Source organism: Narcine bancroftii, chromosome 13, assembly GCF_036971445.1.
Source record: "Narcine bancroftii isolate sNarBan1 chromosome 13, sNarBan1.hap1, whole genome shotgun sequence".
NCBI lineage: Eukaryota > Metazoa > Chordata > Chondrichthyes > Torpediniformes > Narcinidae > Narcine > Narcine bancroftii.
Window position 1 is genome coordinate 65,452,937 of NC_091481.1, and position 18,166 is coordinate 65,471,102.

At 39.7% G+C, this 18,166-nt stretch overlaps 1 protein-coding gene across 2 annotated transcripts in view; it reads right to left on the reverse strand.

Moving 5' to 3' along the window:
• Positions 1–1,533: 1,533 nt before the first annotated feature.
• LOC138748553 (serine/arginine-rich splicing factor 3-like) overlaps positions 1,534–18,166 on the reverse strand; it is a 37,347-nt gene continuing 20,714 nt past the window's right edge. For both annotated transcript variants that reach the window (XM_069908957.1, XM_069908958.1), the window contains exons 3-5: positions 15,403–15,546; positions 6,790–6,876; positions 1,534–4,974 (exon numbers count right to left, since the gene is read on the reverse strand). In XM_069908957.1, coding sequence (XP_069765058.1) covers positions 4,947–4,974; positions 6,790–6,876; positions 15,403–15,546 — 259 coding nt within the window. In that variant the 3' untranslated portion in view covers positions 1,534–4,946. The remainder of the gene's footprint in view (positions 4,975–6,789; positions 6,877–15,402; positions 15,547–18,166) is intronic.

The window sequence follows — 18,166 nt, forward strand, 5'->3', positions numbered from 1 at the left end:
CAATGTTAGTAAGATGAAGATTGTGGACTTGAGGTAGACCACGAATGACTACCCTCCACTGCACTTCATTAACTTCCAACAACTCTGTAGTGGAGAAAGTGGAGAGCACCAATTTCCTTGGAGTTCACTTAAGGAGTGACCTATCGTGAACACTCAGTATCCCCTCACTTGTCAGGAAGGCCCAAGAGAGACTGCACTTCCTGAGAAGACTCAAACGAGCAAGGATACAGGCCAGTATTGTGTCAATCTTCTATAGGAGCTCAATTGAGAGCATCTTGGCTGGCTGCATCAGTGTGGTATGGATCAGAGGTCAATCCACAGCATCATAAGAATGGCAGAGAATCACTGGAGTCATTTCCACCCTCCCCCCACCATCGATGTGATTTACTGCAATTGTTGTCCAAAGATTGCACATAAAATCATTGAGGACCCTTTCCACCCTGCACACAGCTCCACCGGTCGGGGAAGAGATCCAGGACGATCAGAGCCTGCACCACCAGGCTGAGGAACAGCTTCTTCCCATGGGCAGCGAGAACACTGAACAACCAAAGGAACTGCTCACACCGACCCTCCAAAAAACTATTTATCTGTATATATGAATACTTGTCCTGCAGATGTATTATTTGTCTGGATGTGTCTGCACATTTTGCACTTGAGGACAGAGAACATTGTTTTGTCAGGTTGGACTTGTAGATGACAATAAGCTTGACTAATCAAATGTGTGCATTCAGCATTTCCTAAACACCAAGCATTAACCAATAACTCCTACATCGCAGTATTAATCTATCACCACCCTGTGACTTTCAGAGGGAATTGATATAATAACCTCTTCCTACTTAGCCTTGGAAATCTGTCATCATGTCTGCCTGGTTTCCTTTGCAGGACAGCCCTGTAACCCTTGGCTCATATGTTCATTTGCCAAGCTTTTTTCAGGGCAAACTAACATGGTTAAAGCCCTGTTCTACAATATAAGGAACTAACCCTGGTAGTTCTATGAGTGTACTCCATATGGTGACATGATCATTAATTTTAAGAGCAGAAATAGGATGAACAGGCCATTGAGTCTGCCTCACCATTTAATCATGAGCTGATTCCCTTTGCCACCACTCAGCCCCCACTGCCCGGCCTTCTCCCCATAACCATTGATGCCCTGGCTAATCAAGCACCTATCAATCTGTCTAAATACACCCAATGACCTGGACCCCACAACCGCCTGTGGCAACAAATTCCTCTGGGTGAAGGAATTCCTCCGCATCTCTGTTCTAAGTGGACACCTTTCAATCCTGAAGCTGGGCCCTCTTGGCCCACAGACTGACAAAATATGTTTTAGGTTTATATAGTCGGTATAAGTACAAAAGACACCAACTAAACGACTGCTTCATAGGGAAGGGAGCCTGTAAACTTGGAGCAGAGTGCAAGAGGGCCACAGCGAAAAAAAAATTGAGAATGGGTGCTTATCAAACGGGATGTTATAATCTGCAAGTCTGTCATAATGAAATGTTAAGTGGAGAACAAAATGCCAGAAAAGTCCAATGTGATTGTATTAACTTTTATACTGAAATCTGACAAAAAAACACAAAAAAAATACAATCAAAACATCAATCCAGCTAGTATCAAGTCATTTTCTTAAAAAGTCAGTTACTGACAGTTTGCTGTAGATGTCCACAGTGACTTCAAAGGGGTCCTGCTGTACTCTGGGTTCGCCACAAAAGATGCACAATCAGGAATCCTTTTCTTTGTGCTAGTGTGGCACACACAAATGGGCCATTCACATTACATTCTAAAAATCCTGCAGCAAGAAATATCTGCAAGCATGCATCTGGTTATTTTTACTCAAAACATTTTTCAGAACGAGGTTGATATGTTTCAGGGTACAGGTTTGGAATATAGAAGAGTTCAAAGTATTGGGAATTTACAACATGTATATCGTAAACTTCCAAGTTCCAATGCTAACTGTGTTTTTAAAAAAAAGCATTGCAATGATAAGCAGAATGACAAGTACTGTGCTCCTTTTTAAAAGAACTAAAATGAGCACATGGAACTCCTTCCCATAGGTCTTTCATCTATGCATAGCTGCCAAAAAAATAAGCTATCTTTCCCACCATGAAATCCCTGGACTGGATATCAATAAATGTTTTCAGACAGTTCTTTTTCACTTCATTAAGATGCCATCCAATGTTATTAAACTGTTGTACAGCACTCTGTAAAAGGCTGCTTTTGAAGTTTCACAAAAAGATGGCCTGAGATAGGGATGGCCTTTGGTAGCTTCTGCATTCATGTGAGAAAATGCGCGCAAATGTAAGCAAATCTTAAACCGAAAGCATTTCACAGCAAGATTTTGGTAGAAAGTATTTGGAATGGGCTGACCCTCTTGTTTAATCAGCAAAACAAAGACAGACAAATTCCATTATAGCATTTTAATCATTTAAGACCTAGTCAACCAAGTTCAGAATTGAGAGCTTGAAAATCCAAATTAAACACCAGAGCTACAGGTGTGGCTAGCCTAACCATGCTAAAAACTTCATTAAACTGAGGTGAATTTTCTAACCATCTCTGTAAGGTGACACTTTTCTGACCTTGCCAACATTAAAATGCAGAAATATCTAGCCTTTGTGTCTTAGTATCGGTCACGATCATTGGGAAGCCAGAAAATGTATCTAATACTTCCAGCTATTTTTCAGTTCTATTAACTGAAGTTAGGCTATGGAGGAAGAGTCTCTAAAGGATGCCATGTGATGTCAGTAATGATTTGGGATTGAAGTCTGAAATTTCAGTGCAGCTGGATTCCTCTAACTGATTCTATCAGAAATATACCCCATTAAAAAAAAACTTATTTGGAATAACAAGTAGGAAGAAATATATTGCAATCTTACTACCCTGGAGGATGTAGCCCCAGGAATATCTCTACATGAAACAGACATCTGCTGGGCCAAGCAGGGAATTGATGAAATTCTCATTCATTTGGAGAATTAACTGGCAATTAGACATAAAAGGCCTCAGGCAACAGAACAAACTATATTAGTTGCGACCACAAAATTCCAGGATCATGACTCCCATCCCCTTTTAATTTCATATCAGGCAGACACAATGAACTTGATAATTGTTAGCATTTTAAACATTAATACAAACATTAAGTTATGCTGTGAGCAAGGTCAATGTCACTTGAGTCATGTCCTTTAATACAAAATCTGTTTGTCAGATAGCAACACACTAGGTCTGAGAGTGTTAGAGACGGCTTACATTAGCAGGAATGTTTCTCAACTCCATCATCCCAAGGAGAGCAGGGTCAAATGATCTGTTGAAATAACACAACACTAACCTGATCAAAGCACTAAAACTCCCATTATAAATGAATGCCCTCATGCACCATGGGTTGTTATTTTTACATTTGATAAGATTTCTCTTCTGCCAAGCATCATTTCCCATACGAGCAGATTACCGATTAGAAAATGTCCCTCAAGGAGGTAAATGCTTGCAACCAAATGGTCTCTTGAAGCAATGATTATTTAAACCAAATTCTACTGTCCACGAGCAAGGTACATATGGCCAGTATCAGCAACAAATGAAGTTTGATCAGTTACTTTGCTAGGGCTCTGTCAGTTTTCTGTAGCTTCAAACATTGCAAAAGCAAACTTTACAGACAATATTTACAGACAATACTCTGAGCACTGCAGCCTGTCCAATCAGTTAAACTGTTTTATCACAGATCAAAGAGATCAGAAAGTTAGATAATGCCTAATGAAACTTCGGACACTGCTAGTTCTTTGGATGATGGTTGTCAGAACTTTGGGGTCAATCTTTACTTATCTCCTGAACATCAGAAAAGATGTGCACAACAGAGATGCAACTCAAATAAGGTGTTCTTCAAAAGCATCAACCACAGGAGGAAAAGAAGCTTCAAAGCAAGAGCGTACACCACTTAATCTATTTCACACCCCAAATCCTGTCATATTTTGAAGGATTGTTTTGCTGCAATGTAGAATGAACCCTACGAAGTCAATTAAAACTGAGATATAACCTCCTGCTGTCAGCCAAACTCTTCCTGGTATATCATTTCTTATATTGAAACGCATTATAGTATGAGGTTTCACCTTATTTCTCAAGGTTCTCCTGGTACAGGGGCAAACACAATTAGCGATACATGCTCTAGACGCTACATTAAAGCAGCAATAATGTGGTCCCCATTGACTGTGAGCCTGTTGATCAAAACTGACCAGTGCGCATCAATTAGTTACGACCGCTGCTTCCTTCCACACTCCTCCCTATAACTGCCCAAATCATTTCTTACATTGTTCAATTTTCAGTTAGTAGACAAGATCCTTTCCTTAAAAAGCAGATCTCTGCCTCACTGCCATGAAAGCTTCCTGACGACTGAGTTCAAAACAAAGATCAACCTGACAAAAACAAACTTAATTTCTGCTCACCTCTAAACTGTTTCCCCCTTCCTCACTCATGCCTTCTGTAAAACAAAACGAGTTCTGATGATGTAGTTTATAATCAGTACCTATATCTTGGTGAAAACCTTTTTCCAGTCACAATAACTTATCATTGCAATGCAAGACATAAAGTAATAAATGCACTGAAAGGGATTCAATGAATAACTGTTGACATCACTGGATATCTAATGAAAGAAATTAACAGTACATGACTTATAAGAAATGGAGGTTTTGTTGCTGTTCCAACACTGGTTTGACCCCCCTTTTCTGATTTGTATCAATTTTTGTAGTTTTACTTGACTTTTTTTTTGTCTTTGTTTTTAAAAAAGTTCCCAAATTTGGTGAGCTGGTTAAAGCTCATCCTCCAAACCAGAATAAAGGACAGCAGGCCTCCTCCCCGACCCCACTCTGCTGCATTTTAAGCCTGACCCATCGTAGAATCTCAGGAGCACTGCAGTCATTCATCTCCGGTAGGTCAGAGGGGAGAAGAGGCCGTCTCCACCACAGATACTACTTTCTCTCGATGGACCGGGAGCGACTGCATGGAGGAAAAGATAAAAGATCAGGTGTGAGATGGAAAACAAACACTCGAGGAAAAATTTCACCCTAACATTGAGAAACTCCTGACCCCAGAAGATATTATGGAGGCTTTGGTGTTATAAAATTCACAAGAATGGCAGTCAATTCAATAAGCTAAGCTGAGGCTGAATCAGTTTGCAGCTATATGAAGATCCTGATTTACTGCAAAGACCACAACCATTGTTATTTTACCTTTTGGACTCTGTGCTCCTGTTTTCAGGGATTACCAACAACCACATGTACTCAGTGTCCCGGTTTTCCGGGACTACCAACAGTGCATATACTCCCATGTCCTGGTTTTCAAAGACTACCAACAAGCACATATACTCTGTGTCCCTGTTTTCCACGACTAGTTTTATACCCAATCACCAGCTGGTTCATACTGTAGTTTACCCATGGACCCAGTCCAGAGAAGGTTAAAAATGGCTGGAGAACAAAGAATTAATTATTGAGCAAATACAAGTGACAACTACTTTTGGTCGATATGATGATCTCAGCATCTAATCTGGAGTAGCTGCAATCTGTAATTATACCACACCTTTAACATAGAAAAAAAATTCCTGCAATTTTCTCAGAAAAGTATTCGCAGCATTCCTCATAGCAGAGGAACACGTCAGGTGAACTAGCTTGATGAGGCAACTTAGAACCATTCACAAAATACACTACAGTGATTTGCCAAGACTTCAACCCACACAGCTCTCAAATCTGCAGGCCCTAACAAGAACAGTGCCCAAAAGACTTGAAAATAAATCATTGTTGTTCTATTGTCACTGGGCCAAAATCCTTGCACAACACTGGAGATAGAATTACAAGGGCTCTGTTGGTTCTAAAGGAAGTTGCTTCTCCAGAGCAACTCGGGATGTGCATCAAATGCTTGGGCTGGCTTTGACAAGAATACCAACATCCTGTTAAGAATCATACAGCACAGAAGTTGAGGAATTAACTTAAAAGGTTTAGGGCCTAGAAAGCCAAAAGTATGGCCAAAATGGAAAGGCAAAGGAAGGCTTTTGTAAAAGAGAGCTTTTGGAGTTCTAGCCTACACCAATCCAGCATCAAGCTCTGCAAACTTAATGACGAAGCAACCAAACCAATTTTCAGTCAACAACGACATTAACTGTACTCACAAAATGAAGACTGGCATCCCCTTGATATTACTGTATTCCACATACACTTGGAAGATACCCAAATTATCACCGCCACATGGAACAAACTGGTGTAACCTGGTTATCTTCGCAAAAGTATCATTATAATCTTCATGCTGTGCACCAGAACTAACTCTTAATTTTCTCTGTCCTCCTCCCCATTCAATTATTGTTTTTAATTACAGACAGTCACAATTTGTTCAATGGCATGCTCTTATCTGTTTGTTGTGACAGTCTCTTTGCATGCTATTTATCACAATATCAGCAACAAACTATTAAACAATTATCAAATGAGTGGTCAGGGACAATTTTAAACAAGCAGAAACATTCTGCCCTAAACAAACAGCTTTCTTGCTGTTTAGTGCTCTGTCTTGCTAGTTTTGACAATGCTGGTCATTTCACACACTCATCTGAGATTTATTTTAAAATGACATCTTGCATCTACCTAATCTGACAAATTTATCCTTTCAAAACAGTATAATGTCTGAATTTTTAAGCTAGTGAAACCATGATTAAAAAAGTGCCCCTTTTTGACAAGCAGGCATGCAAGTTTAAATATAGAAGAATCCAAGCCATACTGCAAAGGAGCACACTGAGAAGGAAATTACATTAAGAAATTCAACAGCACTAACCTATGCGATCTGGAGAAAGATCTTGATGGCTCCCGTCTATCCCGTGAAAGCGAACGCTCACGTCGCCTGTTCTCCCTGGAGCGAGACCTATAGTGGAGCAAGCAAAGGAAGAGTAAACAGACACAAGCCAACTGTAACCAGGCTTCACAAATTCCATGGCACAGATCTTATAAAATACAAGAGGGAAAACACCATAAGAATGAAAAATATCAAGCTAATTTAATGCAAACCAGACTAAATAGCAACCACTTTTATTCTCACTAAATGATGTTAGTGCACTTTCTGAATTGGTCTGTGAACAAATGCACAGAATTTGGCAACTTAAAAAGAGTGAACTTGTCCTCCCTGGTACACAAAATACACAGGGAAGTAAACCTCTAAAAACCTCAAGGTAGGAAATGCATCAACTTCATGATACATCTTCACGGCCCTTCAGCTTTGTCCAGAACTGTTTGTTTAGCCAATAGTGGTGATGCAACCATTTTGAAAACAAAATATTTAATCAAAATTGATTCCAGAAAAGAGCACCATCACCATCTAGCTTCATTTCGTTAGCATTCGGAGCATGTTAATTTGAGAGGAAAATAAATCCCGACTTCCTTCCCCATTAGCTGCAATAACAAAGTCCAGTGTGCAGTGTAGTCGGACCTTGAAGAGGCAGTAACCACCATTTTAAATCATGCAAGCTCTGAACCTACTCACTTCTAAAGTCCTCTCTTTTTAACAGCAAGGGTGGAATGATGCAAACCACAAGACATTGGAGCAGAGATAGGCTATTCAGCCCATCAAATATGCCCTGCCATTTAATCAGGAGCGCATCTATTTTCCTACTCAGCCCCACTGGCCAGCCTTCTCCTCATAACCTTTGATGCCCTGGCTAATCAGGAACATCAATCACCACGTTAAATACACCAAAGGCTTCAACTGTCAATCATTACAGCTATATAGGTAACTGCCACTGACAAACTATCCTCTGACACTTCCCTCTATACTAATCCTTCTAGGCAAGACTACTTTGATATCGGAGTTGAGTAACCATTTATGTTCTTCTGTGACATTCCTTTAACCTTTTGGACTCCTGCCATTTTTAACCTTTCATAATATATACTCCGGACTGGGTTTATGGGTAAACTACAGTACGAATACCAGTACAAACCAGCTAGTGCTTGGGTATAAAACCAGTCCCGGAAAACAGGGTCCAAATGGTTATCATTCCTTCATACCCCTTTGCAAAAAAAAAAAATCAAACTACTAAGGTAAAATCTATGCCACAACAGTTCAAAATTCAATGGTTGTACTGACATCAATTCTTACATCTTCAATGTTCTGGCGATCATTACTGACCAGACTCAAGCGGATAAGCCTTGACAGTACTGTGGATTTAGTAACAGGCCGGAAACTTGGGACTAACTGTTTCACCACACGACACGCCTTTTCACCATCTACATTACATAAACTAGAAGCACAATGGAACCCTCAGAACAAAACAACTGATGCACTGACATCCCATCAACCTTAATGACGATTTCCTTCAAGCCAACACAGTGTATGCCATCTATGAACATGGTGCATTACTCACCAAAATTATTCAGACAGCATCTGCAAAACCCACAACCTCCATCATCAAGAGGGAGGAAGGCAGGTTCTATTTTGTGCAAAATCTTTCCTCTGAATAAAATAGATATTAGAAGACTGACAAACAAATGAAAGATCAATATTTCCATACAGGCAAGAATTCAGATTCTGATCACTATTTTGTCGCTCACACTAGGAACCCAAGAACTTCAATTTTAGACTGTAAATAAATTATCCTACAAGCTCGGTCTCCTTGCTCTATTCTTAAAGAATTGTTACCACCATTAATTCATCACCAAGGCCTCAGTAGGAAGAACAATTTCCAACCGAAAATTCCAAAATGCACGATAGTAAGCTTGGATTTATGTAGAAACATTAACGTCTTTCAAGACCATTACTCCTGTTACTTGTGCACAGAATGCCAAAATGAGCATAATTATCATCAAGCCTGTTAAATTGTTTTTCCGACCCTCAAAACAGGATTAAGTTTCTGCTCCTCTCTCTACCCCTAAACACCTCCCCCAATGGTCATTTCCTCATCAAGGTCATTTCACCATGACTACAAGCACCTGGAAGCATAAACATTACACACACTCAACTGGTTTGAAATGGCAGCAAGGACATCTCCCGCAACAACCACCTCCAACACCAAGGTCAGATGGCCTTTACCGACGGCTGGGTCAATCTCTAACACAATATTACACCCAAGCTTTTAAATAATTACTGGAAGCACGTCATCTACACCATGGCAAAATAATTAAATTACTTTTAAGAAAAATTAACTTGTTTGGATGAAAATGTTGTACTGTGCCTCAGCACTGAAAGCAACTCAATAAATTCTTGATTTGGGCTACAATGCCCTTCCATCTGAAGGACTCATTCTTAAATAAAAAATTGCAACCTGCGAAGTCTGGATTGTGAAGGTAGGTGCTGACCAATTAATCAAGGAACAAAGTGCCCAAACACCCATTTAGAAGACTGTCAAAAATACCTGGTGGCCACTGAATTCAAGCACAAGAGCTTCCAAATGCACCTCTATTCTACAGGTTACTGTGGTAGGTCTTATGAAGGCTGCACACAAACATATCCTCATGTCCTGTAATCAGATCCATTGTTTGACACTTTCCTACGGCAGTAAATAATTAAATATCTATGCTCTCGAAAGATCCCCATTTTCCTAAACACCAAAGAATAAGATCTAACAATCTTCCAGATTGCCTCAGAAGCTAGGAGATAAGAGGACCAAAATCGACATAGATTTAGTAGATCAAGCAAGTGGAGCTAATGTCAAGATTAATCAACTATAATATTTGCTTTGAGCTCAAATACCAATCTCTCAACTAAAATGATCCTCTTGTTAGTCAGAAGGGAGAGAAAATCAAAAATATCACAAAGAAACTAACATGGAGTCTTTCCTTCTCTAGGATGAAAATTGGAATAATTTAATCACTTGAAAATATTTCCTTTCTGTCTTTTCATGGGAAGAAGAACAGAAGACTTCTAGCTAAATAATCCAGTATTACATTTATTAGATTTGTCTGGAGCACTCAAAAACCGATACCAGATAACAGTCCTGTATTTTTACACATATAATGCAAACCCCCCCCCCCGTGTTATCTGCCTGTGCACCCAATACAAGAATATTTTTTACACGTTGAAAAAATGCACACAATAGGGGGCATGGGAAAGTCAAACCGGCAATTTATAGTGGGCATGGGAGTACAATTGTGGTATTGAAAGAACACACACAATTTATAGCGGCCATGGGAAAGACATGCCAGCAATTTACAGCGAGCGTGGAAATATTAAAGTGAGTGTGAGAATATAATAGCGGCAGTGAAAGAATGCACAATTGACAGTGGCTGTGGGAAAGACGCAATTTATAGCAAGCATGGGAATATTATAGCAAGCATGAGAATGTAATAGCGGCAATGAAAGAACACGCACAATTTATAGTGGGTGTGGCAAATTTTGAATTTGGGATTATCTCTTTATTGAATGCCATGGTATTCCTATAAACAAGACATTCTGGCTAAGGCACTGCTCCTTATCAATATCAATTGCCCAGACACATCCGGAAGGAGGAGATTAACATATCAAGTGCCTCAGATTTGAGACAACATTAGAATTTAAATCCTAATTAACTCTGAAGCCTGTCTTCGATCTATTTAATTAATTCCTCTCCAAAACTTAATATGTTGCAGCGGGATATCATCTATATAATGGGCGATTGATACCTCTGGGGCAAGTTAATCGTGTGTTAATTGCAGCAGATACTGGTATGTGGTTTGTCTCGTGTCCCATTTAAATGCTTTTGCCAATCGGAATTTAGAATACTACACCTGTGCAGTATATATGTGTGTGTGAGCTTATATGAATATATTTTTACACAATTTATGAATTGCTGAGGGTTATATACATGTGCGCGTTATATGAGTGAAAATACGGTAATCGACCAAGGAGCTCCACAGAATAAATCTCTAGATTTACCTTTGTGATGGTTTTGAAACTTGCACATGGTTCCATTACTGTCACATAATACTACATTTAGACTGTAACACACATGAAATCCTTTAACTTGTGTCTACCATAAGGAAGGCAGAGTGTTTCCACTTTGACAAGTACCCCTCACAGAAACCTACGGCACCTGGAGTTCCTACGTGTACTGACCAGGTCTGAATCTGCTTAGCTTCAGAGATCAATCTCAGGCATGGTTTGACCTTATGCCTAAATACAAATCATACTCATTGGAGGCTCGTTTAAAAATTTGAAAACAAAACTGGGAACACAACGTAGGTCCACCTGCATTCAACAGCACTACGTCAAGTGCACAGCCTGCTTAAGAACCCAGTGCACTTTTAACGTTTTGCTTTCCTTAAGAGGACATTCAATAGATCTAGCACACACTCAACAGGAGCAGCAATTGATTCACATTCCAGAATTTGCAGGCATCAATCCAATAGAAGTGTCAAAGAGCCAAGAGTGGAAGGGGCTGAAAAGACTACAAGGGATGGGAAGGCGGAGGAGGAAAACACAAAAGTGAATTCTCGATTTAAAATGTAAAAGGCAGATATAACTTACGAGAACGGCCAACATTATAGCAAATCAACAGCCATCTGCAGGGCATGTCGTGTGACGATGGTGGTGGGGAGGTTAAAAAAAAGGGCCCTGACCATCTGGATTCATGCACGATGTAAAGTGTAGAATTAAATAAAAAATGGTATTAATTTATCTGCTGTGTATTGGCACGAAGACCAATCGAAGCAGCCCCTTTTAGAGTGCGTTGGTACCAGTTTACTGCCGATGCAGGCCTTGGGTTTGCAAAGGCTGGCGGACAACCACACCCCACTGATGGATCGAGAGGATTTCAGATGGTTATTTTTTCCCCCGTTGGCTGTTTGGTCGTTATGGCCGCCGGCAGAAACAGTAGAGAAGGGATGGTTGTTTATAAACAACGTGCTGGGGTACGCAGGAAAAGACCCAAACTTGTCGGTCCAGCGGCTGGCCATTCGGTTGCACACACTCACAGATACACGTGAATGCTGGACATTTGAAGTGTGAGGCGTTCGTTTAGATTGGGACGCGCTGATCCCCTGATGTAGACACAACCAGTTGATTGGCTAATGTAGACTCGGAGAAGTGGACGTTCTCTGAAATGGGGCAGGGGGTGAGTGCGTGGGTTTCAACTGCACATTTCATCAAAAGAAAAAAAAATGCACAGAAACACCAGTTACTATCTAACCAATCACGATGCATTTTCATTTAACTTAACTTTTCAATATACACATACACACCGACCGGTATTAGATTTAAAACTTCATCCAACATTGAATATATAAAGAGCAAAGAAAATATTTTTTTCATTTTTTTTTAAAGCGGTTCAGCAGTCGAGTCGAAATATTCGGTCTTTTTCTGAATCTGTAAACAAATCTCTAAACATTATCCCACTCCAATATAAAACTTCAGGCGTCGACATTATACCCGCGTTGCTGTGCATTATTTTGGACAGTCACAAACCCAAGCAAGCGAACCTTGTGCATTTAAAACAGATTAAACCATTTTAACTTTTATTTTCAAATAGCCACATGTCATTAGGTCAAACTCCTGGAACTCTCCTAGCAGCATTGTGGGTAAACCCTCACCTCAGAGACTGCAAGAAGACAGCTCCCCGCCACCTTCTCAAGGGTATTAGGGACAGGTAATTAAAAGTTGGAACCTATGAAGCCCACATCCCTTGAATTAAAATAAAAATGGAAAATTCAGAGGAAGTAGGAAATCTATCAAAAACAGCCTTAATTCAGAACCAATAAATCAAGTAACTAACAAGGTTAAATCTAATCCTCAAAGACCTTGTCAGGACTGATAGGAAAACAGCTCAAGGCATAAAGAAGCTCTGAAAGCTAACCTATTCCATTCTTATACCAAACCCAACATTTAGTACCTGATCTGAAACAATTTAAGTAGCCATCGTTTTTTTTTTGGAGGGGGAAAAAGGAGAGAAGAGAGGAATTGTTTAATCAGCCTCACATATTCCAAACAATGAAAGCAAGTCTCATGGGCTCATTTACTATCCAGAAACCACTTCTGAAGGGATAGCCAGGTGCACAGCCATAAGTGCATATGTTTTGAAGACAGAAGAATTGGCCTGTGATCCCTACAATTCCATTTGTGAGTGGCCACTAAGGAAGTTCTCATTTGGGATTCTAGTTTTTAAAACATGAAGTTCCCAACATTTATTTTTTAAATGTACTAGGCAGTAAGGGCTAAGATCTGGAAGATTTTGCCATTGGTTAAAAGGGAGAGATTGGGGGGATAGAGAGAGGAGAGAAAGAAAACAAGAAATAACTTCTATACAGGAAGGATGGAGAATTTTTGAACATATTACAGACAAGAGGATATGCCAAACATCTCTTTAGCATCACCTTGAGAAGGGTGGTGGGTGGCAGTGACTTGCTTTTAACTGCAAACCAATATGTACAATTAATTGAAATAAAAAGCCACATTTTAACAGACAGTGCAACTAGAATAAATTGGAATTATGATTTTTGAACCCAACCCAAAACGTGGAGTTATCCATGGATGCTGCCTGACTCGTTGAGTCCCTCCAGCTTCTCTTTGTTCCCTCAGGTTCCAGTCAACAATTTTTGTGTTTCTTTATGATTTTTGATGGTTATGATGAAGCCAGGCAACATGGCACAGGGAAAAGAATGAACAATTCAATTATCTTTCAGAGACCTGCATTCTCATGAAAAGCCATCAACCTTAAATGTTGACATGCTCTCTCTCACTCTCTATCTCTACAGATGCTGCTCTATTTGCTCAGGACTATCAGATATTCAGCATCTGAATTATTTTCATTTTGAGAATTTACCTTCTGACATCTGTCAGAAAGTCAATTTTATGCAGATACACTGGGAGAAGAATTTGTATACGAATAAATCCTTATTTCTTGCAGACTTTTTTTCTTCTTTAGGGTAGTTTCCTATCACAGTCTTGGAATATGCTTTCTTCTTGAGTCAGAAGTCACTAAATGTTTTGGCAATGTGACTTGACATATTTGATCTTCTCCTCACATGTTCTTGACACACGTCCAGATGAAGTTCACCAAATACCCAACAGGAACAGAGGACAACCAAGCTATTTTCCCAATTATTTTTAAACCATAATGATTATTAGAACAAGCATTGTTAATTTTACTGGAATCCCTTCATTTCCTTAAATCTGCAGTAAGTTTAACAGTCAATAAGTGTACTGTATACCAAATCATCCGTTTTGGACTAGCAGTGGAGGCATTTATCAAACGTCTTATCTATCTTAGTTGTAGTAGAATCAGTGAGGCATGAGTAAATACTGGGAGAACATTATACATTATAAAACACAAGAGAATAACTTCAAGGTAGTAATTTGTTTCAAGTCCTGATGGCAACTGAGTACCTGACTGTAATTTATTATTCTAACATTTTCTGCCTTGAAATCACTTCACAGAAGCATTATTTATATTAAATGAAAACTCAACTCAAGTAATTAAATAATTAAACATAGCTTAATAAAACAGTGCAGTGCTGCTGTGGTAGCAAGACCTTAGCCAAAGTGTTAAAAGATCTGGAAGAAATTTACAAGATCTTTAGATACTTTAATGTGAGAACTCCTTTACTGCACTTCCTAAATATCCTTTACTGTAAAAGGTTCTCAAGAGCATCTACTTCAATCCAGATATTATCTGGGTGAGGAAGTAGCCAACTAAATCTTTGGTTTTAAAAGGGTATGCTATCCTGAATACACTCTTTTTGTTCAACCTAGATTCAACTCTGGTGCAGAACAGCATCTCCACTCCGCAAACAATTGTAATTTTGCTATAGTTTAGATTCTATCTGGATTTCAAAATCAATTCAAAAGATTTGATCGGTTTCTTCACTATTTGAGGCAATTTGTACATTTATGGCATGTGATTATGAAATTTAATTAGACTTAATACATTGAATTATCCCATGCACTTAGATTAGCTGTCCAATGGGCACCTTGAACCAAACATTTAGAGTTTAAAAGGTACACTGGAGCTGCTATCAACACACTTTTGACAAAGATTGGTAGATTTGATGTGGCATAATTGCAGTAGGTGAAATAGAAGAAGGTTACTATGTTCTCAAATCACAACAAAAGGTCTTTTACTAAAAAAGTTGTAAAATTAAAATATTCAAGATTCCAAACATTATACTGAAGTCACCATTACTCTTGGCACAATAAAATGAAATCTAAGATCTAAAAGACACACAGAATGCAAGACAAAGACTAACTTACCAATAAACTTACATGGAAATACAGATTCAGGATTAGTAATTCCAAAAGATTTAGCTTAATATTTGCTAGGTTTTAGAATACACTAAGGCACCAAACTCAGTCGGAATATTTAAATGTTTCAATAACCACTAAAGGCCCACTGCAATCTTCTAGATTATGGGCCCCATCCCAACTCTGTTCCAGCTTCACACATGGTTGGAGGTGAAAAACAACCAACATTAACAATGGATCCACTCTCACCTCGAGTAGCGTCGCCGCTGTGGGCTGCGATGGCGATAATCATCATAACGGGGTCGCCTGGTCCAGGGAGGTGGTGGGCCACGGTAACGCTTCCTCCTTTCACCAGATGACAGCTCCACTCGGACACGAACGCCACACAAGGTTCTGCAACAGTCGGTAAGAGGTGACTGTTAGCAGCAATGGAGTACAAAATAATTGAAGGTTTGTGTTTCTCTCGGACAACTGAACCTCAACATGATGCAGCCCTTATTCCCCAAAAACAATGACTGGGTGAAACTGGTTCCAAAATTCACGAATGACATCTCAACAGACAGAAATAATATTGTGATGCAACAAGCCAAGCAGGCCAGAGTTCATTGGAGACACAAAAGACAGCAAAGGATGGAATCTGGAGCAAAAAGAAATCTGCTGGAATAGGTCAGAAGGTTGAGCAGCATTTATGGAGGCAAAGGGATGATCAATATTTCAGGTTGCAATCTTGCACCTGATTTAAGAGTAAAGGGAGAAGATAGCAAAGGTGAATCAAGAAAGAAAATCACAGGTCAGTTCATTTGATGATCGGTCTCTTCTCTGCTCACTTCACATGGGCTGGCTACAATAGCAATCATATCTTACCATCATTATGCAGGACTTTAGTAACATCACATCTGGGTTAGTGCAATATTTTGCTTCCCCTACTAAAAAATATACTTGAAGCAAAGATTGAGGAGACTAGTTCATGGGATGACAGTCATCCCATGCTAAGTTAGGCTCTATTCCTTAGGCTTTAGAACAGGGTGGTCAACCCATGGTAAATGCGCCAAAATGATTAGAAATGGCGCATTGAAGGAAACACTGTTAGTGCAGAGGGTGACACGAGTAGGAGGAGGTCCATTAGCATAGACGGAGGCCTGATTAGTCTAGACAGATTCAAATTCCTCCCCACCCCCAACTAAAACCAACACACACCTCTTTCTTTTCCGCTCCGTCCACCCTCCTCCTACTGTTCACTCTCAGCTTATTAAAAGGTTGAAGCCAAATACAACAAGACGACCTCCAAAGCCAGTTCTCACAAGACCTATTAGTCGCTGTTTATTTTGACGCATGACATGTAAAAGGTTGGCCACCCTTGTTTTGGAAGAATGAGATAATCAAATCAAAAAATTTTTAATACTTAACTGGACTGAAATGGAGAGATATTCCTTTGCTCCCTCCATGAACACTCTTACAGATTTTCATGTTCACAGTAGACCATTCCTCCCATTTTCAGAACACCTGACACAACTGAAACCTTTTCTGCTCTCCAGGATATTTTCAGTCTAAGCTGGTTGCATGCCAGAAGTTACTTAAATTTTCCACTCCACCCATTCAGTTCTGCCTACTTAAATGTTGCAGTATCACTAAGGTGAACACAAATATAATCATTAATCCCAGTAAGAGTGTGCTATTATTTGCTAAACTGAACCTGACTTTACAGGAAGAAAATGTTAATTTTCTGACACCAACTCATACCTCACTCTGGATCGTGACATTATCAGTGAATGTCAGACCATCATCTGCACGTCATTGGCTGCATCTCTTCTAGACATTACTTCCACAGCCTCTCAACTAACCCTCCCCCACAAAAATAAAATGTCCTTCCCCCGATACACTCAAGCTGGACTATCCAGACAGCGTCATCATTTTAACCCGTTGTTGTCATTCAGAAGTAAATTTCTTCCTAATAGGTGGATATTGGGATGAATTTCTGGTTGAAGGTGCTACCTCAGGTATTGCTAGGGTAATGAAATTGAAGTCAAGGGTAGATATTTAGTATCCCTTTTGGAAACTGCCATCGGCTGGCATGACGGTAGCCTAAATGTTACCTGCTATTTATCCATCTATGCTCAAATGTTGTTTAGATCTTGCTGCATACAAACTTCATCTAGAAGATGCAAATGCAATTGGGCAATATGGAATCAGTGAACACTCCCATTCCTTGCCTCATGGTAGAGGTCTACTGACGAAATACAACAAAGAACTGCTGGGAATAAGCATGATTAAGCATTAACTACCACAAGTATCATACTTTGTGTCAGTTATGGCTCCAACCATTAGAAAGTGCTCCCTTTGATGTCGATTGACTCCAGTTTTACTGGAGCTCTATGGTGCCTAACTATCAAATGGACCCTTAATGTGATGGGCAGTTACTCTCATGCCACTTGAATTCAGTTCTTCAGTCTATATTTGAACCAAAGCTACAGAAAAAAAAGTCTGGCAAAATTTGACCCGAACAAAATCTAAAATGGGAGCCCTCTCATCGATGACAATAGTCACTTTGCTTGTGGTTGAGACCATTCTGATGGGTGAGAAATTAATCAGATTGAAGTAGTCCTGCTTTTTGTGAATTCATTCCCCCCCCCCCCCATCTTACTCATGTCCCCATTCGATGTTCCAATTTAGCACTGTTTCCAGAGTTATTACAGAACAAAGATTGCATTTGTGCAAACTGCCCCCGTTCTCTATGGATCTAGAATATTCCGTTTGCAGTCATTTTCGCTCATCTTTACAAACTTTTGACTATTCTTTTTTGACAAAGTTACCCCTTTCATTAAAGGATAAGCACATTTACCCTGCAAGCTCAGTAATTTCCAGAGCTACTCCTGTCAAGGTACAAAAAGTGACAACCAAACCACACAGTACAATTCAAACAGACTTTATTCGAATGACACTAGTGGGAATGAGCAGTCGTTAGTGTTGGGGAGACAAGGTTACCTCAGTAAGACTGTTTGGTCTCATTCAAAGA